Source organism: Lytechinus pictus, chromosome 14 (genome assembly GCF_037042905.1).
Source record: "Lytechinus pictus isolate F3 Inbred chromosome 14, Lp3.0, whole genome shotgun sequence".
In the NCBI taxonomy this organism is placed as follows: domain Eukaryota; kingdom Metazoa; phylum Echinodermata; class Echinoidea; order Temnopleuroida; family Toxopneustidae; genus Lytechinus; species Lytechinus pictus.
In genome coordinates, this window is record NC_087258.1 from 16,783,559 (window position 1) to 16,809,765 (window position 26,207).

The 26,207-nt window shown below is 36.5% G+C and overlaps 1 protein-coding gene across 1 annotated transcript; it reads right to left on the minus strand.

The window, feature by feature from the left end:
- Nucleotides 1-1,043: 1,043 nt before the first annotated feature.
- On the minus strand, nucleotides 1,044-13,158 carry LOC129276174 (translocon-associated protein subunit gamma-like). Its single transcript, XM_054912599.2, has 5 exons — nucleotides 12,957-13,158; nucleotides 5,719-5,851; nucleotides 4,697-4,795; nucleotides 3,238-3,369; nucleotides 1,044-2,416 (listed from the first exon to the last, which is right to left on the minus strand). Exons 1-5 carry the CDS (start codon nucleotides 13,081-13,083, stop codon nucleotides 2,350-2,352), a joined length of 558 nt encoding a protein of 185 aa, XP_054768574.1. The 5' UTR covers nucleotides 13,084-13,158; the 3' UTR covers nucleotides 1,044-2,349.
- Nucleotides 13,159-26,207: the final 13,049 nt, after the last annotated feature.

The window sequence follows — 26,207 nt, forward strand, 5'->3', positions numbered from 1 at the left end:
AAGTGGGGATATGACATCATCAGCCCACCTAATGATTATTCATGATGTGCCTAGAACTGTTTCACCGGAATAATGCAAATCTTTAAAATTCCATAACTTCGTTATCCGAGTTTGATAAAATTTTCAGCATTTTGCTCTGTAAATTTTACTCTATTTATTTAGATATATTTTCAGCCCGGACCATCCCTTTAATGAACCCCACATTCATTTTACTACACACAGCAGTAGCATGTTACCCTTAGGAATCGTCGGATACAAAATGAAATATGTTGTTTCTTGTATTTATCACCCAACAAGTTAATTATTCCATTCAGTTCATATCGATTGTAAATAAGCGGTGTTAGACCAGGGGCTCTTACAAAGAGTTACGATTGATCCGATCAATCGTAACTCTATGAAAATCCATCAGTGTCATAATTTTTTCCACAGAAAATTTGCACAATGTCCTTTGTAAACAAAAAGAAGCACAGTGAATTTCCAAGAAAACAATGAATGCATGAATATACATCATAGTTAGAAAATATTTTGTACAAACATGTATTTTAGATGTCCACGTTGCTGGCCGTCCATAGTTGTGATTGATCGGATCAATCGTAACTTTTTGTAAGACGGGGCCCAGGTGTAAATTAGACGAAATCAGTAGGCCTTTCACCCAAATTGATAAATCCCCAGTTGCAGGACCTCCTCGGTTGATGGGAAAAATGTATTTAAAAAAAATCCTAAAGTAGGTCATGACAAACTCACCACCACCAATCCTCTACACACGCACCCCTCCCCCAGTTACTTGCACCCCCCACACACACACATTTCTGTGATTTCATCTCCTGCATTCTTTTTTTTTTTTGGGGGGGGGGGGGTCGATTTGTATTTAATCTTAGGAAGGAGGAATATGTGAATGTAGGATTATAAATAGGGTGTGAATCAATTATAACGTGTAAATTCATTTTTTTTTTATTATGTTTTTTAATAGAGGTAGATAACTCTTTCTCTCTACTTGCAAGTAGCTCACACACAAATGTTACTTTCAGGCAACAAAAAACAAATAATTTATAAAATAAGTGTTTTTAATATTATCAATGGATTCTTTTTCATGATGCAACACAGACAAAATGGAGAAAAACAAATTCTTCATTAATCTAATTCTTTTAAGAAACAGACAATAAATGTGACCTGAAAAAACCCCTCTAATTTTAACTTATTCTGATTCATGGAATGCATCATTTCTGTAAGGTAAAATACAGCTCACTCAGGTTTTTGAAGAGCAACAGTTAAAGGCATTGTGAATGAGTGGATAAGTCTCCAAACTATGAACCATAAGGTCCCGGGTTCAAATCCCACCACAAAACCCACATCCTTTGGCAATATCTTCATTTGCCACTCTCCACCCAGGTGGAGTAAATGGGTACCCGGTAGGAAGAAATTCCTCAAAAGCCAAAGCGCCTAGACAGCCCAGCTAAAGCTGGGTTAATAATAAGACTATCATGCTAAACATGCTGGGAGAAGTTTTCTGAACTGAAGTGGCTACCCTGGGTAAATATGACATAATCATCATCATCATTATTACCATAACAACTTGCACATTGTTGCAGTGGAATTATCTGATCACATTTCTCCCTAGATTGACAAAAACAGAATTTAAAAGCTCAAATAATTTTTCACCTTACTCCAAAAGTGAACCTTCCCTTCACTTCGTTAAGTCTGAGAATCCCTGGCAGTTTGACAATGAACATGGTTATGTAATATCTTCTTGCATAATTCAATGTCCAATAGAACCATGCAGTTTAATACTCACAGTATCAAGCAGGACCCAGGGCCTCATAACATAAAACTTAGCAATCAATTGTAGAGGTGATTTTCAAGATTGATCATGCACGATACTCAATGCAATCAATCGTTGAAATCATCCCTACTATCAATTGCTAAGCTTTATGTCACGAGGCCCAGGGGCCCGTTTCATAAAAGACTTGCAACTGTTGTAACTTTGCCAATATGGCAACTACCATGGTAACAGGGCTCATGAGCCAATCAGAATCAAAGTTACCATGGTAGCTGCCACAATTACAAAGTTACAACAGTTGCAAGTCCTTTATGAAACGGGCCCCAGGTGATCCATAAATCCCCCATTGTCACAGATCATCAGCACAACCATCTGGAAAGTGCTGTAAATATTTATAATTTATTTACCCATCAAATTATTAGAGAAAAGGCCACAAAAAGTCTTGAAAAAGGAAAATAAAGAATGACAAGAGAATGGAGATTTGAAACAATTGCAAATATTATTGATGTTCATATATTCTACACTAAATTTCATCTGACTACAAACAGCTAACAAATGAGAAGAAAAGGTGACTATTTCTGTCCTGTTGATAGGAGGGCCAGGAGTCCCGCAGAGAGCGCTTCTGACAGAATATAATTGCTGGAGAGAAAATTGGTCAAGGTAAATTTATTTCCTTTTTTTAAGCATGGATATTACAAATAGCGGTACTAATGTAATAGTCATCATCATCATAATCAGCAGCATCAGACGCAGCATTATTATCACTATTGTCACCTTCATCAGCTGCATCATTTTCCTCCTCCTCATTAGCATCATTATCATCATCATCATAACCACCACTATCATCACCCACTTCATCATCGCATTCCCCATTCGTCAAACCACCTTCATCATGACTATCATAATCATCATCATAACTACATGTTTCACTATCATCATCATCATCGTCACCATCATCACCATCATCATCAATGATCATCAGCAACATCACCATAATCATCATCAATGATCATCATCATCATCATCATCACCATCATCATCATCAATGATCATCATCATCATCATCATCACCATCATCATCATCAATGATCATCATGATCATCATCATCAATGATCATCAGCAACATCACCATAATCATCAATGATCATCATCATCATCACCATCATCATCATCAATGATCATCATTATCATCATCATCAATGATCATCAGCAACATCACCATAATCATCATCAATGATCATCATCATCATCATCATCATCACCATCATCATTATCAATGATCATCATCATCACCATCATCATCATCAATGATCATCAGCAACATCACCATAATCATCGCTATCCTCCTCCTCCTCATCACCATCACCACCAAATTCATTACCATCCTCATTTTCAACACCGCCTCCACAGTACACTGCAATCACCAACTGTATATTTATTTTTTTTCCAGAAAGGATACATGTTTGGATCTTGTGACTTGAGAGCGAAGAAAGACATGAAGAGAACGAGTAGAAGGAAGAGAGCATTGTTGTAGAATATTGAGAAGGTTGTGGCTTCGTAATCGGCTACTTCGTTCTTCTTCCACAGGATCCTGTTTGAGGAAAAAAAAAAAAAATAGCAATCAATGATAACACTCATATTCATGATTAAAGGTCAAGTCAACCCCAAAAAATGTTGATTTGAATACATAAAGAAAAATCAAACTAGCATAATGCTGGATATTTCATCAAAAATCTATGTAAAACAAGAAAGTTATGACATTGAAAGTGTTGCTTATTTTTCACAAAACAGTGATATGCACACTTCAGTGACATGCAAATCAGACAGTCGATGATGTCCTTAACTATTTCATTTTTTTTATTATACAATATTTCATTTTTACATATTTGACAAAAAGGACCAATTTGACAGAACTATATAGTATTAAACAAGGCTAATTCCACAAGTTCAGGGAGGAATTAATCGCTGTTTCACTTGACAATGAGGAGAAAATTAGAATATTTTATACTACATATAATAAAATACAAAAGAAATAGTGAGTGGATGATGCTATCAGTCTCCTCATTTGTATACCGACCAACATGTGCATATAACTGTTTTGTGAAATTAAGTCAAACTTTGAAATTTCATAACTCTCTTATTTTACAACCGATTTTGATTAAATTTTCAGTGCTATGCTTGTTGAATTTTTCTCTTTATATTCAAATAAACTTTTTGTTGGGGTGGACTTGTACTTTAATAAGCTTACTATCCCACTTCCTCTCCCAAACAACAACGCACCAACTTGATCATTTCAAATCTATTTCAGTCAAATTTCAATTACATGGCAACCTGACAATGAAGAAACAATTTCTTATTATCTCATAAAATCTGTACACATTATGAAAATGCTTTTAACCAAAGTTTCCTCCTCATTTAAATATCAAGTCAATATTACCTCAATCATAAAGCTAGTAAGGCTTGGGAAAATAAAAACAGTAAAAATTTATTTAACACAGTATTTATTTTTTTCCATAGAAGGGATACTCCAAGCTGAAAAAAAAACCAGATGACCAATAAACTGAGTTGTTCTTTAATAAAAATTTGGGTAGAAATAGATCAGAAATATCTTAATCAAGCTTGATCACTTGATTCACTTCGACAGACTGATCTTTGCATAAGCATCAGCCCCAGCATTTTTCACTCGTGCCAGTATGACCGTAGTACATTACTTTCACATAAAACCAAGATGAAGTAAATTGGAAGACAGAGGCTGAAATGGAGACAATGCAATTATCTATGTTAGTACAGATTTACACAATGATTTAAGATGCTTTCTCTTTCATAAAAAATGTGGGGCTGTCCCTCGTATTAAATGGGTTAGTTGGCAGGATGCTTGTGTAATCTATGTTTGAGATCAACTCTCTAGAATTTCCTACCTCTCGTCTTTTTCCTTGCGTGACATCTTCTTACTGTCTGCATCACTGAGCTTCTTCATCACTTCCTTGGTAACTGCATCCTCTCTCTTGGGAGCAACTCTGTCAGATGAATCAAACCATACAAACAATAAATAGTGCACATTAAATCATTTAAAGGGGAATCCAACCCAAATAAAAACTTGTTTTTATGAGGAAAAAAAAATCAGACAAGTTGATAGGTGAAAGTATGAACAATATCAGACAAACAACAAGAAAGTTATGAATTTTTAAAAGTTGTAAATATTGGTAATCACTATACCCATGGAGACTTCAAATTGGCCGCATATGTGATGACATAGTGATGTAAGGCAAGGACTACTCTTCCATGTTTTATTTCAAATTAAATTTTTCTTACATGAGGACATAAAACAATATACTACCTGGGCAGGGGAATGGGTACTTAAAAGAAAACCACAAATCCCTGATAATAAAGTACATGGCCTATGGGAAAGTTGACCTTGCCCCTTGTCATAATTAACTTACCCAGTTGCCAATTTGAAATCTACATAGTATTAGTGATCTCAATTTTAAAGCAGCTATAACTTTCCTATTGCTTGTACGATTTCTTTCAAACTTTCACTATTCTGTTTAATTTAGTTTTCTCCTTCCCAACACATTTTATGGCCAAGGCTGGATTCCCCTTTAATGAATGTACTTGGCAGACGGTTTATTCATCATAGGGGATGTTGCAAGAATTTTTTTTGCAATCAATTGCACATTTCAGATGCAGATTTGCAAGTGATGGATCAATTTTAACTCTTAAAGCAACTCAATTTGAACTTGTTGTTTTCAAGAAGCGTACCATCTATCAATTAAAATTTTTTAGATCAGATTATCTTTGTTTTGTGTAATTCATATATATTTTTCTATATTTTCATTTACTGTATATATAATTTTATTGCATGTACTTAATCTTCGATCTGTGTAAACATGTATATTTCAGCCATTGGCTTTCAATCATGTGAATTATTAAGTCAACTTACTTGTGCTTCAGGACAAACTTGACATTCTTGTATGCGAAGGCAACCAACCAGCTACTAATGAGTGTCATAATAACAAACATCACAATGGATTGAGACTGGAACAGATCTACCTGATGAATACGCCAAAACAACCCTGTGGGAGCAAGAGAAAATAGTCATTAAAATGCCATGCTTAGATTCAGAGTATAAACAAATTCATAAATGTGCAATGTTTATCATTTTATTTCATTAATGACAGTTGGCCACTGATGGGAGTGACCATAACTGAAATGTACTTTAAAGCTTAAAGAGATTTGTAGAACCTGATCACAATTTTTGGTTTTGAGATTTACAAGGAAATAGGCCAACACACATATGGTAGTGGGTTGACGTATTTCCAAACACTTTTCATAAATTCAATCATAATAAACACAATATTTTCTTATTTACATTATTACAACATTCATGTAACGTCCACCATAAATACAGAAATACCTACAAAAATTAAAGATGCTAAACTTTGCCAGGATCAATGCTTTAATGATAACTCTCTTTGGATCACGCACCCCTACACCTAGCCCCTCTTCGAGCTTCGCATGCAAAACGTTTTATTTGGACTTTTTGGTAATTTGTAAATGGTCATTGATGGTATGCCTATTTACCGAACGAACATGTTTTCTGTGAAAAAAGTTAAAAATTTGTGAAAATTGCTGATCAGCTATTTTGATATTTTCTTGTTTTGAATGTGAGAAATAGAAAATAGTTTGTTTTTGTCAGTTTGAAAATAAGTTTTGATTTCGCCCAGTCAGTAGAGGCGCACGGCCAATATGGGAGACTCTCTCCAATAGGGGAGACAATCTCCCACATTGGAGACTTGCTTTGCAAAAGGACAAAATAAACAACACCAACAAAAGCATGATTTTTTCCACCCAAAATTTTGTCTCACTGAGGTCAGAAGCCCATTTGTTTTGTGTGTGATTGACAACAAAATTCCTTATCAAAACAAAAGTAGACGGTGAATTTTTAAATTAAAGTAGACGGTGAAAAGGGGTATTTTAATTTTTCATGAGGAATCTGCTTATCACATTTTTATTTGCCGCCAAGGTAATCCTTTAGCAGCAAATGTAAACAAAGGAAATTGGTCTCCAAAACTGGAGACTGTCTCTGAAATTGGATACCCAAATTCTTTACAAAAGTCTCTGATATTGGAGATAATCTCCCACAATGGAGAGTCTCCAATATTGGCCGTGCGCCTTTACTGCCAGTTTATCATAACCGTAGGCGTAGCCGATTCAGAGTCAGACTTTCTATTCAATTTCCGTTTGGAAGAATGATGGCTTTCCATAGGTAGGGAGGACAATGAGCATCCTGGAACCCGCGACACTGCCTGCGAGGAAGCCGCAGCTCGCAAATGGTCCCAATGTCAAAGTATCTTTGCCAATGTTGATGCAAAATGAAAACACGATAAATACAATAAAAAATCTTTTAAAAATATAAATCTTAACATCTTCAAGATAAAAACAACACTCATACTCACAAATACTATACTTGTCCCTACTATTATCGTTCGTTATCTAAAAACTGGCCGATGCCGAAGATTTCAGTGGATTTTGTACCCAATTCCTCCCGAGTTTTCTCTCTAAACGCACGGCGAGACCAATGCGGAAGTGACCGTGTTTTTCCACATTTTGATCATTAAATTGCTTGGGATTGGCAACTGGTAAGTCTATGAAAAATGTGGGCTAACTTCAGCGAAAGAACTTTTGATAGAGATTCTGACGTCAAAAGTACATAGGCCCCGCCCCCTCAATCCAGAAATAATGATGAAAAAACTTTTAAAAAATATGATCCCGTGCATTTTTTGAGCTGCACATTATATGGTCGTTAGAAAATCGTATTCTAGTGTTATTCCTGTTGGTTTCATGCCAATACCTATCAGGGTTTTGGATTCCCAAGCAAAAAACAAAAAATGACGTCATCCAGTGCTGCTGAATATTCACGTTTCCGACGATCTTTTCGATCACGTGGTTACGATTCCTCATGAATATTGATGAATCGGTAGCGTGGCGCGACGCTTGACTTTTACGTCTAGTCTAAAAAACAGTCCTTTTTTTGAAAATATTAAGAGAAATACAGTCGCTGCCATGTAAAGTGAGGAAAATCAATCGAATGAAAAAAATAAAAGACTGGATATTAGTCTAAATTATTTATGAATGGAATTTTCCACAACTTGAATGGAAAGACCGCATGCGAGAGATCAAATGGCACATGTTCGACCCCAAGCCTGTCAAGAGACCCAGGGAATTCCCCTGATTGACGCAGAAATTCAAAGCTTGATCGATGGGCTTCAACATTCTATTTGAAGAAATAAAATTCAGAGAGGATGAGAGAGCGTGAGAGAGATAGGGGGGGGGGAATATCTGGGATTGAATTGCTGATAATACAATGAAACTGTTATTTAAACTAAAAAGTTATTTTTATAATTTAGCTCTAAAAAAATAGATATAATTGTTATTTGTTTAGGCCTGTTTTTATTACTTTTTCTACTTGCCTTTATCAAAGATTTTCCACTGTTGCTTTTACTCTGCTTGACTCATTTTTCATATTTTATTTTCTATTTTATTTTATTTTTTTTTTTGGGGGGGGGGTGTAAATTGTTACCTAGAGGTATGCGAATGTGGGCGTATCTTCTGTGATGAACTTGGACCAGCTCCACCATTCCACCTGGGCAGCTTCCTCGTTGTTGTCAAATAATAAGAACAAATCTTCGTGAAGACAAAAACTGCAGCATTTTATATTGCAAACCAAAGAATAGGCCTTCAATGTCATAAAGACATTGATATCTTTGCAATACGCCACAGCAGGCATTGTTGCACGTGTTGCACTGCACCGTACCGTATTTGATTTGATGAATGAAATGAAAATAAGAACGGGTTTCATGACATGAACCAAAGGGCACAGAGTAACTTGAACTTGTAAATGGGGAAATTCCACTCAAACATAAAAGAGTATTCTAAGCATAAAACTGAAATAATTGATATGTTTGATACAGTGCTATATTGTTATGGATGTTTATGATTTAGAGGTAAATTAATGTTTATGATATAGAGGTAAATTATGTTTGTTTCTACTGATACTTTTACCGATGTGTTCAAGTCACCCCCATTAATAAATGAACTTGCTTTTACTCTGCTTGACTCATTATTTATATTTTATTTTCTATTTATTTATTTATTATTATTTTTTTTTTTTTGGGGGGGGTGTTGTTACCTAGATGTATGCAAATGAACTATCCAACTTTAACAATGAAAACAAGACCCAACTCGTCTGGCATTTCTCATCATGGATCTCCGCAACTTAGATAGAAGAGCGCAAATTTGTTCAGTTTTTTATAATTTTCCGGTAAAAAGAGCACTCATCACGAGTTCTATTTATTATATTAGTTTGATCAGTACATTTTCCAGAATACATAACATTAATTATCTGCATGATTCGTTTCAAGAAGTTCATTTTTTCATTTTTTTTCAAAATTTCGACGTGATAATACATTTAATCAATGACCAAGGACCTGGATTGGAAGAAGTTATCGGCACATGCCAAGTTTTTAAGTTTTAGGTGAGTACTAAAAAAAATTGTACAGTGGGAATTGGAAGCAAGTTTCAGGACATGTTGCTGATGAAATAAAAATGAGGTGTAATGAGGCTAATCAGTATTATAAATATTATGTAAAAAATAAAAGTAAACTAGATTTATTTATTTTTAATGGCTGTTACGTTTAAAAAAGGGGGAAAAAAATATTTATAATTACTAAAAATAATATCCTAAAATTGGCAACGGCATGTCATGACTGTGGCTAAGGCCGGTCTAGTACCGTATATGCAGTGCATCAGTACCGGGTGCGCTGGCCGTGGCATGTCCGTGGCTACGTTCGAAGTTCTGACGGAGAAGAAAAGATGGAAATAACTTCCACCAAAAACATGATCTAGAAGTCGGATATGTCAAATGATCATCATTTTATAGGTAGGGATGTCACACAAAAAATTAAAATGTATGCAAACCATATCAAGCTGCACCTCATTTTGATCGGTATGATCTCCTCTACAAAATAAGGTTACGTTTTTTTAACGTTTATATGTTATATGTTAATTAGCCCTAATTAATTATGCGAATATACGAAAAAGTACCTGTCAAATGTTATTCTATGGGAGAACATTTAAAAATTGCATAAAATGGCTGTTAAACAAAAAATTGTGTCCCTATAATGATTTGCAAAGGCCAGCTTTACTCAAAATGATAAATTTGCATGATTTTACTTTATTAGTTTGAGTTAATATGCAAATTAGTAACTTAGTTATGCATAATTAGGATTCATTTATGCGATGTTACTGTTATTGGTATGTGGAAGTTGTAATGAATTTCAGAGAAGTTCTAAATAATCTTGTGCAATATATCCTCAATTTTAGATATTCCTAGTAATTAAGAGTGAGCAATAATGCAAATTAAGTACTCATTAATTATGCATATATATCTGCTTAATGAGTACTTAATTTGCATGATTATTGATATTATACATGTAGTGTGTGGAGTAATACCAGATTACCAGTCATATACATGATACATCTAACTTAGGTCTATCATACATCTATCATTTTTAAATATTTGATCTTTATGTTTATGTTTCTAAATTATTAATTCCAAGTCTTCTTTCTCCATGTCTTCCAGGAGCTTGTAGCTGTACCATATATTGCCCCGTCATCAGTATTTGATGATGAACCACTCTGGGTAGCCGGTTACAAGATTCGATCAGGCCCCCATTTGCTCAAAATGTAACCATTGGGCACACTCATCTTGACCAATTTTCCTTCTGTTAAACTAGTACTTGACCTTTAGTTAATTCAGTTAACTCTGGAGAATGGGAATGATTTAATTTCTGAGGAGCAAGCACTGCTTGTGAATAAGGAGGGGTGACAGCGAATGAGTATTTTGTGGAAATTGTGATGTGTAATTATAGAGATTGTGAATTCCAAGACAAGACAAAAAAAGAGAGATTACATTGTAAAAGCAAGATGAAGATGGTGTGGGAGATGTGCATACAAGATGTCAGCAAAGGATGATTTTGAAGCATACCGGAAGCAATGGTGAAAGCCAAGAAGCAGATTAGAATGAGGTTTAAGGGTGATTGGTGCATGCATGGGTGTAAAGAAATGGACTGAGCATGTGTTGTGTTAAAATTAGAAATAGTAGTATAGACATAAGTGAGAAAGTTGAAATTGAAGGCTTATTTCTGGACAATTTTCATACATAATACAATTTTAAATATTTAAAGCCCCCAATTCTATTCTGTATTGAAATGTTATATTGTGCAATATGTCATCAACCCCCCCCCTTTAAAAAAATGGGGATCACCTCATTTAATCTGATAAAAATTCACTAAGGCTACTTGAAATGTTTTGAATTACTAACACACATTGTATTCCATGTTTACCTTGACAAATCTGACATTTTTGCATTATTTATCAAAATCCCTCAAAGAAAAGTGATATTACCATACACTCTCTCACTCCCTCTCACTATAGCATAACATTCATCCCCATAAATAAAATAGAGCGGTCCGAAACGTAGTGCGCATGCGCACAATATATGGTGAAAATCAAGGGTCAGCCCCTTCTATTATCATCACGGGTAAAATAATAATTACATCTACAAAACGTTTTATGTCAACAAATTTATTTCTTAAATATAATATTCAACAACATTCATTTTTTTATAAAATGTAATCAAAATAAGTCTAAATTTTCATGACAGTATTGATACCAACAATTACAGGCCAGAAAACAGCCCTAAATAACAAGGTTAATGCCATTTAAGACGATCGATTTCCTACAAAATAGCCCTTGGTGATGCCCTTATAAAATTGCTTTGCGCAGGAAGGCGCAGTAACTTGATGAAAAAATGTCAACATTTTTGCATTAAATATAACTTTATGAACAACACTTTGCCTTTGTTTTTCTTCTGAGGGTCCATATATCAGATATATTTCCATAAAAACTCACTTTTTTCAGGATTTCTGGCATATAATTCAAGATTACGTCGGATTTCGAAAGGTTTCCCCGACAAAAATTACACAGAAATCTATGATATCCGATGTAAAAAATCTTCCTCTTTCCATTTCCGGTACCCATAATTCCCTCAAAAATACGGAAAATACCCAAATTAACCTATATCTACAGCTACCCCACAATCCTCAAATCCAAAATGGCGGATTGGCGAACATCGTCGAAAGGTCGAAACGATGTCAAAAAAGTCGAAATTTCGTTGAGGAAAAATCATCAAAATACAAAATAATGGGGATGATATGAAAATAAGGTATTTATTCTTGATAAATATGTGCTCTAAAATAATTTTGAAGTTTGTATCGCTTCGATTGAAGCGGATTTAAAAGCATCAATTATACAGTGGCAGATATGATTTTCGCCCGCTGTGCGTTTTGTGACATCGCTATTATAGGTATGAAATATGAATCATCGTTTATTTTTAAAGAAAATCGTAAATTTCTATTTATGGGGAGAGTTTTACTTTTTAGAATGCATTTTTCGTAAATAACGTCTCGTGCACAAGCTACCACAGACTACGAGCCGGGCTGCAGCGGCAAATTTAAAATTGAATATTAATTTAAGGTCGTTCGAAACTAGCTATTCATCGACCATTTTACATGACAACTAGCTTCGGGGAAGTTAGGGGGCTGAATCGGTTATCTCTGTCCCTTTCTGGTCTCACAAAGGCCATAGTTTGACACTTAATATCTTCACTTTTTGGAAACCTTTGGAACTGGGAGTTGGTATGTTTGCTTTGATTTTGTTTTCTCTTTCATGTCATTGTAAATAAAAATGTGAAGACGTTCAAATAAAAATTTTAGGATTTCAATTTGTCCACCCTACCATAGGCATAGTTAAAAAAATAAAATGCGTTAATGTGCACATTCGAAAATACATTTACCCAATTCTCTATAGAGGTCTACAATTTATTTTAAATTACACTCAAGACAGGCAACATTTATTTAATTAGCTGCATTTGCTGCAGCAGCACAGCACAGCACAGCCAGTCACGCACGGCAATGGAAATGCATTGCAACGTGGCACAGTACAGTAGCACACAGTGCAGTGAGTGAGATCGCGTTTCTCACACAACACAACTCAACCGACGATCGCGGATCCTGATAAATAAAATAACATTTACATAGGTAAAAACATATTTCTTACACGTTGGAATAGCCGAGACGATAAATGCATTTCCGTAGAATAATGCAGACGATTTAGTTGATACATTCCTGCTGAAATCTTGGAGCAAAAGCTCCTCTTCCTTCGTCAATTTCTTTCCACCTGCCATTTTTCTTCTGCAGCAGCCGTCGAGAGATTGGTCCAGCAATGGACGTAGATGGGGTACATCCTATATGTTTCCTGTGAATTTTCATGTTTTTTTTTTTTTTTTTTTTTTTTGGGGGGGGGGGTCAAGGGCCAGACTGTCCAATAATAAATGTTGGAGAAAAGGTGCTTTAAGAATGACTATTTCTTGATGTTTGATTAAATCGCTCATCTATAAGTTATAAGTTACAAAAATGCAATCCTACAATTATAACAATATTATGGAGAAACGAAGGCTTTGATTTACAGGAGAAAAAATTGAAATATTTCATATTTCACATATTATAAATACAAAAAAAAATGAGAAGGTAACGTCATCAGTTACCTCGTTTGCATACTGACCAGAATGTGAACATTTTTTTTTTATGAAATGAAAGTTTGGAATGTCATAACTGTTTCAATTCATTTACAAAATTTGATGCTTTTTTCATTGTTATGTTTGTTCGCTTTTCTCTTCATGTCGCGTTATTTTTGTCAATTACAAAGTTTGTATTTGTCCGTAATTGTAACCCACACATTGCAAATATTTTAAACAAGCACGGATCTACTGGTTTTCTTCCCTGGTATATAGATAAAATATTTTATTAAAGAAATATCTCACGTTTATCGGTGGCGTAATGGAGGGGCAAATGGACATTATGTCTTGAGCTCCCTTTTAAGCGGCAAACAATTATGAAGGAAGAAATGAAATGAAGAAAAAAAAAAGAGAATGTGAAGAAATGCCAGAGTACGAGTGGAAACTCAACTTTCGAACTGGTCCCTTCTGACATTACAAACTTGGAAGTGACACAATAATATTTAAGCCATTTGTAGGCTAGAGGTGCACATTTTTGCACTTACTATTTTTCGATTTATCTATTCACATTTCAAGCAGAATAATCAGTAAATAATTGCAATTCTCCTTTGCCCATTCAATTTCTGGCATATATGCATTAATTGTTCAGGTTCAAATACTAGAATATGCATTGATCAGGTTCAATCTCTATGCGGCTTCAACTCGACCAATACATACAAACTGTTCAAACTGTAATGTTTTGAGCGACAGATGGCGCTATACCACTTTTGTTGTTGGAGGCGCCAAGACCGAAATTAGTGAAGTAGAGCTTGTCTGGAAAGCCGGGCTGGAAAGTCCGGGGTTCGATTCCGGCTACAGCACTTTTAGCAATCAGGCATTTCCATATAACTCTATTTATCATACATAAATGCTATGCCATTAGCATTACCTACATGTGCACAATAATTGTTGAAAAAATGTCTATGAAATGTTTCACCAACCGAGCTTAGGGACATTGTTATATTTTCTAGATATTTCATTGGTTGATTTAAATGTCAATTAATATTTCCGCCAGTACAATTGCCATATAGGTAAAAAATGTACTTAATATTGATATGAAAACATTAATAACTATGTTAACTTGTTACATCAGGACCGTGTTAATGTTGATTTTTTTTACTATCCATGATCATTAATGTACAAAGGATTTTAATTATAACGAGATTTTCTAATCAAACAGTCTTCCTGCTAATACCTTTTTGCCTCATAATCTTGTTCGTCAATGAAATCAACCAGTTTTAAAAACATTAATAGTTAAAACTTAGCCAATCATAGTTTAAGTTCCATTTCAGTGGTCAAGTCCACGTTGCATCCCGTTGCATCTTACTTTAAACTGCTGCACGGTATCGATTTTAAACAGCGTTGCAGATCTTATGCACCTATTTTTGTTGCAATAAATAGGTAAATTTAATAGATACAAATTCCGTAAAATGCATTCAATTATGACTTAGAGAATAATCATCTGAATTCTCATTTGAACATTCAAAGATTGCCAAAATTAATGTACGAAAGCATGATGAAGTATTTTCCAAACATTTAAAATAAGCTCTCCAACAAAGTGCATACAAATATAATTATAATTCGAAACTGTTTCGACCACGGATTATTATCGTGGAACTACTTTAGAAAATGAAATTTCCCCGTACTACAAGCCCAGTTCGAGGGGGTATTATTCTAAGATCAAGAGTCGATGAAACCTAAACAAAAATCTAATTTACACCTCGGATAATGAAAAGGCCTTGATGATGAGTTAACAATGACGTGCTTAAAAATTGACGAATAAATGCCGCCAAATTTCCCACCCTGCCATTTGCCCGCTGCTTCTCAGAGTAGATGGCTTTCCATAATTTAAAAAAGGGGGCGTATAGCGCAAGTGTGAAATATATGGGGTTGTGCTTTGGGGGGCAGAAAAACACGTGATTTGAATTCAGTTGGATAAATTACCACCCCTTATATTTACAGAAAATTAATAAAAAGAATATTTATATGTAAAATAAATTGATTCGTCATTATTTTTTGTTTATATTTTGAAATACAGGCTCTTTTTGTTCTGTGGAATAAAAAGGAAAGAAAGAAAGAAAAAACTACATCATGATTATGAAGAATTTAGATCTGTGAATGTCCCATATATATATTTGTTTTCGGTAGGAAGAGTATACTTGTTGACAGAGTGAGCGAATAGGGGGAAGGGGCTGCTGCATTACTAAAAAAAAAATTTTCATTCATATTTTATTTTCCCTTTTGCATTTCTGTCTCTCATACCCGTTGTCCTATTTCTTGCCACCCCCATTTGCTGTTCTCATTTCCCTCTCTTCCTTTCTAACTTTCAAGCTCCCCCCTCCCCTCTCTCTCTCTCTACCTCATTCGACATTATATTTGCTGCCCCGTGAGCTACGCCCGTGAGTGCATTTTCTTTTACGAGCCAGCCTATTGAAATCATTCAGAAACAACGATGGAGCTATAATGATTGTGTGAAAATTTCAATAATCAGATTAAGATCCGAAAGTGAATTGCAGCGTTGTATGAAAAAATATCGCTTCCCACTTACATCCTTAAAAAAAACGGATGTGGAATTAGCTGTACTATACTAAATTGTACGAAAAGAGTGGAAATGATAATTCCACGCTTTTGTGTGTGTGTGTGTGTGTGTTGGGGGGAGGGGGGTGCAAGGGTGACCGCCCGTCTTATATGCAAATTCCGGGCTCCGACCATGCCTATAAAAATGCTTGTTTCATAATTATTATCGGGTTGCGAAATTAAAGCGAACAATGCAAGAAAGAAAAGGAGGATGAGCGTTTTAAGTGTAGTACATTTTATATGTTTCTGAATTTAATTACACTCTTAGGAAAAAAAGGTGAGAGCTGGAACCCTTTTGTCCCGTATTTGGAACCTTCGAGAATCAAGAAAAAAGGGTTCCCAAAAGATTTTTACGTGCCCAAGAACCTTAAATGGTTTTATAAATACCCCAAAAAGATTCCAAAGTAACAGTTTAAGGTACTTTAGAAGGTTTCAGGGAACCTTTATAGGTTCAAATTACGGGACAAGTATGGAGCCCTTTGAGAACCGGTTTTTCTAAACGTGTACATACATTATAGAATTATAGTACACGACCAACACCACCGCTCTTTCCATCTTTACCCCTCCTCTCTCTCTCGCTTTAATAATATTTCCCGCGGCTTTCTCAACTAATTTCATTACGCCACGTGGCGCCACTGCTATAATTTTAAGTCTGCATACTCGTCAACTGTTCTCTTCAAGAAATTGAATATACATTATGTTCTTAATAGCTAATTCAAACACTTACATGTAGAATGTCATATTATAATTAATATTACGTCAGAAATGAAAAAAAAAGAGTAGAGTATGATTTGTAACTCTTTCACTGTTTGATAGTCTTTCATGATAATTAGAATCATGTATGTGAATTAATAGTCTTTCGGTGGAACACACCTGTTGACAAAATAAAAAAGGTAAGTATATAATAAGATTATATTTTATTATTTTTGACCTGCCTAACATTATCATTTTTATTGACAAGAGTGAATTTCTGGTCAAATTGTACAAAATGTGTACCTGGAACAGAAAATGTTTGAAAGATGGCATGACACACATTGAGGTTACGCGCCGTTTTAACCGTCCAAATGATTAAGACAAATAATATTTCACACTTTCAATTTCTCGCCTGAAAAATGGGACGCATAGTTCGATTGATACCCTAAGGATGAAGCTGTATAGTTTTTCGATGGATATTAGAAACAGGTATTTCCGAGGGAAATCGAAAGAGGTGTTTCCAAGCCGTCGAGTAGGTAATAATCTTGCTTGTATATGCCCAAGGGGAGGTATTACACCTGTGTATACATCGCTGTTGTTAAGAGTATTCCATTCAAGTGAATATTTCCGGCGTGAATACCCCCCCCCCTATATGCAGATAGTTTCATTAGCGAGTTTTGCAATTGCAAAGGGAACGGATTCCACAACATAGTAAATCTATTGAAAATGCCCCTCAAGTCACAGTGAACATATAAAAGGTCTTGGTAAAAAAATTGGTGAGCCAGGGACAGATGATCGTCGTAAGTCTGCGCTGACGAACAATTGCAAATATGTCGTTTGTTCAGCGCCTTGGACGACACTGCTCGACAAAGACTGCTTTGTCATGAAGGGCTTCTTACAATAGATTCTCTACGTTCCAAAAGCGTCTTCGAAGTGTTGTGAAAACTCCCTAATACAACGAACACAAACTAGTTCCCTGACACCCACACTGTCCTAACTCTTCCTTTCCATTTTGAAAATATGTACTTTCACTATATTTGCCTGGGTCCATCACACGTGATCCTCTTTCTTTAGGTCCCCCTCCCTCACTTCCTCTCTACCCCCTCTCTCTTTCTTCCTTCTCTCCCCTCTCTACACCTTCCCCACCTATTACCGTTTTTCTCTTAGTTCTGATACAATTTCTATTCCCATTTTGACTATAGACTCCACAACAAGCATGACAGTGGAGTAATGAGCCTAAAATTTTGAGGGGGCTGACATGGCGTAAGGTGAACAAGTTCTAAAAGGCTGCGAGCGAGCAAAAAATCTTACATTTTTAAACAAAAATCGAATTTTGTGTTACATTTGCAAGAAAGTGATATCACATTTCACCCTATTTTCTCTTCCTTTCCTTCACTTTTCTCTCTTTTTTCTTCATAGTGAAACTTTTTTTTTTTTTTTTTTTTTTTTTTTGGGGGGGGGGGGGTCCGTGCCTCCAAGCCCCCATCTGTACGCCAGCGCATCATGAACAATTAAAATGAGACAAGACAATAACTATCATGACCATGGTTGTAGCGAACAACTTTTTTTTCCGGCGGGAGGGGGGAATTCTAGATTACATTTACATATTTCAGTGAGAGAGAGAGAGTGAGCAAAGCGACCAAACTAAATCTAAAGAAGTGGCTTACATTGGCCGTAGTGTCCACACATGGTGGACGTTAAAGAACTGAACGGTTAAAAAACCCGTAAATTTTAAGATGAATAGAGTGAAGTTACAATTGCATCCCTCTTTTTTTATTGGGGGATGGGGGTCTCTGGAATTACAAATGTGTCAGTTTTCTGCTCTGATGTGTAAAATCATATTTGCTTTGTAAAAAAAGAAAGACACCCTTTTTGATGATTGAAGATTGTTTATGAAAATTAAGTGTTGCAGGTATAATACAAATATTTTAAAAATGGGTTTATGAAAGTATTAGTTCACTCCATGATGTCACGATTTCGTATGACTTTTTGCTATATATTTTTTAATCAAATTTTGATAAAATCATCGAATTCACATAATTTTTGTTCGATTTTATTCTTTTTATCAAAACGAATTTGGCATCAGGAAGAATGTTCCTTACAGACGCAATGTCTTATTGCTTACTTAAAAACAGAATCAATTATAGATGATGGGACAATCCTCCCACTGGCAACGCTACCAACCTGTGATGTCGTATTGTCAATAGAAGGATCTCCATAGCATTACTGATTTCTACATTCAAATGCTCATATCTTTTTTTATCGTTTGTCCAACTGCTCTCAAACTTTCAATGCTCTCATTCTTTGATTTTTCTGGTTTCATACACGCTAGCTTGGTCCAAGGTTTTCATTCTTTAGTCTTGCCCCTCTACCAGAAATTCCCCTGTCGACGCCCCTGTGTTATAGGTGTGTTTTCCAAACACCTTTGGTCCATGCCGACTTCGCTCATGGCGACTTTACCATTTTGTTACTCTTATTTTCTTGATTTTTTTCACCTTTCGGGTGAGACCTATAATCTTAAACATGCATGACCGCATATCGGACCTATGCACTCTTTTCACCGGTGGGCAGGAACGAATGGGTAATTTTTTAAAAATCATAATAAGCGAGGGGGCAAGGCGATCGAGCTGACTACGAGGATTATTGTTTACTCATATGAATTGAAAATTGAGAATTGGATGTGCGCCTTGTTGAAAATTTTGCCATAAAAAAATACGTTTGGAAGATTTCAGGAGTTGGTGGTGGTGGTGGTGGTGGTGTGTGTGTGTGTGGGGGGGGGGGCAATCTCCCCTCAGGACCGCATAACTATTATCATGAAGGCCCCATTAGTTGTCAACAATGGGTAGGTCAACACTCTTTTAAAGTTACACAATCCCTTTAAAAGACAACGACAATTTCAGCAATAAAATCTCACAGTCAACCGTATATTCTTTCATAAACTCAGCAATTCTACAGAGCAATTAAAGAAATATTATAAACGAACTGTTTTCCTGATCACCTAATACTTTCCTTTATTTTTTCTTTCTCAACTTGACATGTGATGTTTGCAAAAGCAACATGAAGAGCGCAGTAAATATTGGTTATCATTGTCATTATGGTTATGTATCATATCAATATTATTATATTATAATATCACTATCTCGATCATACAATCTAGATATCCACTGCACTTGGCAAATGAGTTTTAGTGACTTTGTGTTTGTCATTCCAGGGTCGCGCAACCTCACCCAGACCTCACAACTCATGCGTAAAATAATGGACCTCCGTGGTAAAAATACACTATTAGTCATAATTTTAGCACCTTGTAGTTTTCTATTTCCCCTCGCTTTTCCCTTACTCTTCCTCCACCTTTTTATTTACATATATACCCTCTTTCTCTGCGTTTCTTTTCTAGTATTCACCCCCTCTCTTTCTCTCTCTATTTCACTCTCTTTATCCTGATCAATATCTTTTCACGCATTTGGTTCCACCTATTAAATTATAATACCCATACCTGTTATACATCTCATATAAATATATATTTTATTAAGTATTCTTTATACATTAAATACATTAAATATTCTTTATACATTCTTTCTCTCACATCTTTGTTTCCAAACCTTCAATGGAAGGGGATGAAACTTTATTTCCGTCTCGGGGCCGGGAGGGGGGGGCCATTTTTCAAAAAAAAAAAAATATGAACCTGTCCCCCAGAAAAAATCCTTTGTTACTTACAAGGGTTTTCTTGGGTATTTGGATGACTAATCGATCTTTAACCTCTTGCATTTCGTCTGATATTTCCTTGATGATAATGACAACCAGACCCTGGAGACAGGGGCGCCAGATCTTAAAGCCTGAGCAGCCCCCGAGCCCATCATGGCACCAACCCTCCCCAGGAGATCACACCAAGCGTCTAAACAACTTACCCGACCACCACCGACCACCAAAAACCCATCCCCGAAAAGGTGACAACGCCGACAACCTTAAACTTCCCTCACTATACAGCTCAATCCCGCTGACTTACACACAACGAATAAAGACCATTCGCACACCGGTGAAAAATAAAACGTCAAGTTAACAAAAAGACCCACGCTAATCATGCGTTAAAATCGGAAATAATTTCTTCCTAATTCTGTTCGAGCTTTTATTGAACCTTTCTTTGCTATGACAGTCAGAGACCGCCTGGTGGTTTCGTTCGCAACTTTGTTTCCGTTAAACGGCTGTGTTAAACTTCAAGGGAGAAAATAAAGCAAGAGGATGCACTAGATTTACATTAAACATCTAACAAGGCACCAGTAAACTTTGAAATAAAAAAAAGTATGGAAGATTTGGGGGAAGATTACTGACACCAAGTGTGCCGATTTGTTGAAGTTATATTTAACAAGAAATATAAATGTTCGAGACTATCTCCCCCATAACAACTGTAATATCCCGTACTTTTATTTTCTACCTTTTTCCACGAAGACCTTTTCTCTTCTTTTTTTTTTTGGCGGGAATACGATCCCTCCGCGATACTTCAACATCATCTCTTTGCTCTCAAGGAGCTCACTTCGACCGTAACATCTGGACAAGTTAGCGCCGGGCTGGCGGGGCAGATTTGAAACCGGGCGAGATCAGTAAAATAATAGTTTTTATTGACTTCGACAGCCAAGCATTATGGAGATAAATCATTACTTTTATCTTATCTTGGGTTTTGATTTTTCTTCCGTTTTCTCGTCGGTGCTCGTTGAGATCCGATCGATTTTGGTTGTAATCATCGGTGAACGAGGCTGGTCGAGCGGCCATCTTAAAGATCGTCTGTAGCGTGGAAAGGTCGATAAAGATGGCGTCAGTTTTCCACATCTGTGGTCACAGTGACGCCTTCCGCCAAAGATGAATTTTGGAGGAAAACAAAAGATGAAATAAAAAGACAAAAAGAAGATGAGTAGGTTTAAGAATTATACTAGGATAAAAAAAGCTTTTAAATAGTTTTGTTTGTGATCCGGTGCTGTCGTTCAACTGGTAGAAAGACCTGAAGCGCATGTATATTACCAATTCACCACCGATCAAGAGGATCACATTAAAATGACCAATTTTAATTTGTTTAAAAATTTCACACAAAACGAGGGTCACTTTTCAAATGCACGATCTCGCACACTGTTAGAAAATTTATCCTTAAAGTAAAAGAAGTTCCTGCAGCAGAGTCTCGAGAACACCTGTAATCTTACCAGATCATGTAAAATTACAGGAAATTTGTATTTGGTGATTAGAACCTCACAAATTTCCTTTAATAAAACGCCCGTTTCTCCTTTTTAAACAGACCTGTTCTGTTAAATTGCAGAAAAATTCATATTTTATGAATTTACAGAATGATTCTGTTATTGCTTTCTGCAAAATCTTCTTTTTTCCCTGTAAAATCAGGGTTTTTTTCAACAGTGCAACATTTAGTGAAATGATATAGGCCTTAACAGAAACATAGATGTGAATGTGTTCACGCAGTATCTTCAGTCGTAAATGAAAAGGTTATGATTGAGCATCGGTGAACCCTTTCTCCCTGTAATATAAGAAGGTGTGCAGAAACATAACCGGAAAAATATCTCAACCATGTTGACATTTTTTTGGTAATCACTTGTAGAGTTCTATATATTCCTTTTATCATGTTTATAGACGTACAATCACGTATAGATTACGTTTCAATGTGAACACGGCTATGCGTGGTCGACGATAATTACCTTTTCTCGCAGATGTTTTCAGACGGACGAAAATTCAACCATATCATCTAATCTCATAACTTTCCACCTTGGAAATCGATTTCTGTCTCTGACGCCGTCCCCATTACCAGCTCCCGAAGTGGATAAGAAACAAAAAATCGACGCGAAAGATGAAGTTCTCTCCTTTTGCTCTACAATATCGTATTCGTTATTACCTATCGCGCGCGTGTGTGTGTGGTGTGAGCGAAACCTTGGCCTCGTGGGTAACATACTTTCATGTTTTTCGGGAAATTCGAGTGTCATTCTATGGTATACGATTTGAAAGTTGCGTCGATGCTTGTTATGGATTTATCAATAGCGTCCTCTCCAGGCCATTTTACTCTTCTTCGTTCTTGGAGTCGAGAGAGGCACGATCGAAAATCGATTGCTGTTCAATTTCTCTCAGTGAAACTTAAATAGGAAAAACTTAGGGGGTGAGGGGGGGGGGGGGGGGTGAGGAGGAAGGAGAACTGAAAGGAGGATGGTAGTAATGGGAGGAAGATGAGGATGGCAAACGGGATCAGATTTAGTATAGGGCAAAGTGAACATTAGAGAAAGTCAACCAAGATAATAAAATAAAATAACAAAAACCGAAACACTTTAAAGAGAAAACGAAAAACTAGAGCTAACTTTTTTGCGTCATTCTAACGGTTTAAAAAGCGTTAGAAACAATAGACAATGGAACAATTAGAGAGGAATTGAAATTAGAGGAGGTTAACACCAACCCTTTTTCTTGCATAATGACAGAAAACTTAAAGATTTGTGAGAGAGAAAAGAAAGGAACAGAAGATAAGAGAGAAGGAAGAAGGGAGAAAGAAAGAGGGAGAGAGAGAGGGGGGGGGGGGGAGAGTGGAACGGGGTCCCGAAAACGGACAACCTGAACCCGAAAATCATTGGTTATTGGTTGAATAGTTCTCAAACACCGAGAAGAAATCTCTGCTCTGTGATTGGTCAATACTACGACGACGTCACAAGTCCACTGAAGCAAAGTTCTCAAGCGGAGCTCAACAGAAAAGAAGAAAAACGTAGCGATGGCCAGCTATCAGAAGGGTAAAACAGGATTAACTTCTTGTATAAAAGTAAGTTTGCTCTCCGCCGAAAAGGAATATCTACTGGAGTCTACCAATTAACGCAGTCGTTGACGGGCAGAGTACTTTAGAGAAATCGTTCTTTTTTTCTGAAAGCTTTATCAGTAATTCTCCAATCAAAAGGAATTCTTCAATCTTTTCCCTTCATTTTGGTTCGCTCAGGTGCCGGATCTTAGACTTATTTTCCCCAAAGCTGGAGGGAATTTAAGAGGAACTTACATAGAGTGGAAGTATGCATAACCTGGTTTTTCAGTTTGGATTTTAAAGGCCGGAGAGAAAGAAGGAAAATAGACTATTGGAAATAGCTCAGAAGGGGGTATAACTGCTTATCAACGGAGAAAAGGGAACCAAAAGATCGTGTGTGGGGAACATATTTACTCAATTCATTTTCTCCTTCCTCCCCTTTTCATACGCTGCCTCGTTTTTTATGATATATTTTGCAAATTCGCAACACTTCAGAACTGCATAACGTTGATTGCTCGAGACGTGTGGCGCAGCGCTGGTCCAGAGCATCACACCCCCAAGCTCCGGGGTCGCAACTCGCGTGTCAACCTCCCACAACCTTGGAGCTCGCACCCGCGTGGAGTCGGGAGGTGGCATAATTTTGGAGATATTCTTTTTGATCTTTCTCTCTCCCTCTCTCTCTTTCTCTTTCTCGATCTACCCACTCTCCAAGTTCTTGTTGGGGGAGGTATACAGCGTGTAAAGAGAGGGCAAATGAAGTGCGGATTTTGCCCGTGACCTCAAATACAAGTTCCAAGGAATGCGGAGTTGAAAGGAAGAAAAAGAACGTGCATGTACCGGTATAAAATACCCATCATAAAAAGGCAGTGTGTTCTTAGTGATGTTTTGGTTTTCATTGGCGCCCGAAAACCAACCATAAATAAGAAAAGAAAACAACTTTAGCAGGACCTATTGTTGAAGTCGAGAATTGAGGAATCTTCATTGGACAGCAAAAACAACAACTTTATTCATCCTAGGGCGAAGCAGGGTGTTGGCGAGGAATTGCAATCATTGTGATTGGTAAAAGTTAAAACGATGCCGAATTTAACAAGATGACGCAGAAAATACTATACCAGAGCATTTGAACCGTCCGAATGCTGTAACGGATTGGAAACCTTCATTTTTTACAATAATTGAAGACAAAAATCGAGAACTTTCTCTCGGAAAACGTGAAAAAAGTTTCGTAAGTCTTAAAGTTTATCATCAGTGCTCTGGATGTAATCTCATATACGGTACCGGTCTTCTTATGATTCTTGTTTGGTGCCATGTCGTATACCTCATGCAAGTAGCAGCGAAATTATACGGAAACGCGATAGCCCCTTTGTATATTGTATCACTTTGCTTCTTGAAGTCTAATCTTTGGATCTCGACACCCCTTTACCACATGACAAATTGTTGGCTTTGAATAGTGTGCTTTCGACAGCGTTGGCTAATTTTCCTTTAAGGTCATGTTGTAATGTTGCCATTCTTGGCGAGGGCAACAACACCTGCAACATAACGAGATACCACTTGCGAAACTCAAGTTCAGTACTACCACAGTCAGTTTGGCAACACGTGTTTGAAAACGTATTCATGGACATGCACTTCTCCTTCATCGAGGGAAACTTTCTCCAATTATTGTGACAATGACCCCCATGAACTGCGGGATGGCAATCGTTCCTACAGAGAAAGAATTATCAATCTCTTTATAGCGAATCTTCAAAGTTTTCTTAGGTCTATCGGAGGTCTATACGCTCGAGTCGATCTGGCCATAGTGCTTGTTATCTACGAGGTTATGAATTTGCTAGAGTGCCATTCTCATGTATCGGATGTTAATGTATACGAGTTTTGCATCACGCTGCTTTTCGCGCTTGAATGAGTAGATAAGGTGTACGGTTCGATTTGAAATAACAGGAGTTTCAGAAGATCGCCTTTTGTTCAGGAATGTAACGAAGAAATATTTGTACCTGAGGAATTCAAATTGTGGAAATCATATCTTTATACATTTTAAGAGGAAAATCATTTAGCGTGGATAATCTTTAAAATCCCTTTATTTAAGTCATCATGAACGACAATTACTCAAGGAAAACTGAAAGAAAGGAAACATCGAGAAGGTAACAGAATCATGTGAACGAAAGGCAGTGATAAAAGTGATAAAAATATCTATATTTATTTTGACACCACATGCGGCTATCCAAAGTCATAGACGCCGAGTTGAAAAGAAACGACATATCGAATAACCTCGACTATTGAATATTCATAAGTGTATGAATATTCATTGAGCATTAATCATGTATATGCATCAAGTATTTACGAGGACGGTGTTGATTTTATGCGGGTTGTGGCTGCACAGTTCGACGAGGGGCGTTTCCGAGGTCGAGGCCCAACCCACCAACGATGAATATATTCAAATGAACATGTTCCCAGACGATCCAGACGAAGACTACGGCAGTCTAGTCTCAATGGTAAGCATATTTTTCCTATCTTTACTTCTAGCACTCGAGAATATAGTTAGAGGCCCAGGTACGATTTGCCCGACATACCAACAAAAATATGGCCAAAATGTTCAAAATTTCAGTGTCTTCTTTCGTTTTAAGTTTTGGAGGTTCTGTTCGTCGAGGAATCTAGTCAAATAACAGGTTCTGACAATTTTCTCAAGTCTGATTGGGAAGTCCATGTCGAAAGATAATTTCTCTGTGTATAGAAA

Bases quoted from the DNA above. Each gene is read 5' to 3' on its own strand.
- LOC129276174 (XM_054912599.2), bottom strand. From the start codon at position 13,083: ATGGCAGGTGGAAAGAAATTGACGAAGGAAGAGGAGCTTTTGCTCCAA. The intron at 3,370-4,696 runs GTAGGAAATTCT...TTCCTCAAACAG, and splicing joins CGCAAGGAAAAAGACGAGAG to GATCCTGTGGAAGAAGAACG. The intron at 2,417-3,237 runs GTATCCTTTCTG...TTTTCTCTCCAG, and splicing joins AAGTCACAAGATCCAAACAT to CAATTATATTCTGTCAGAAG.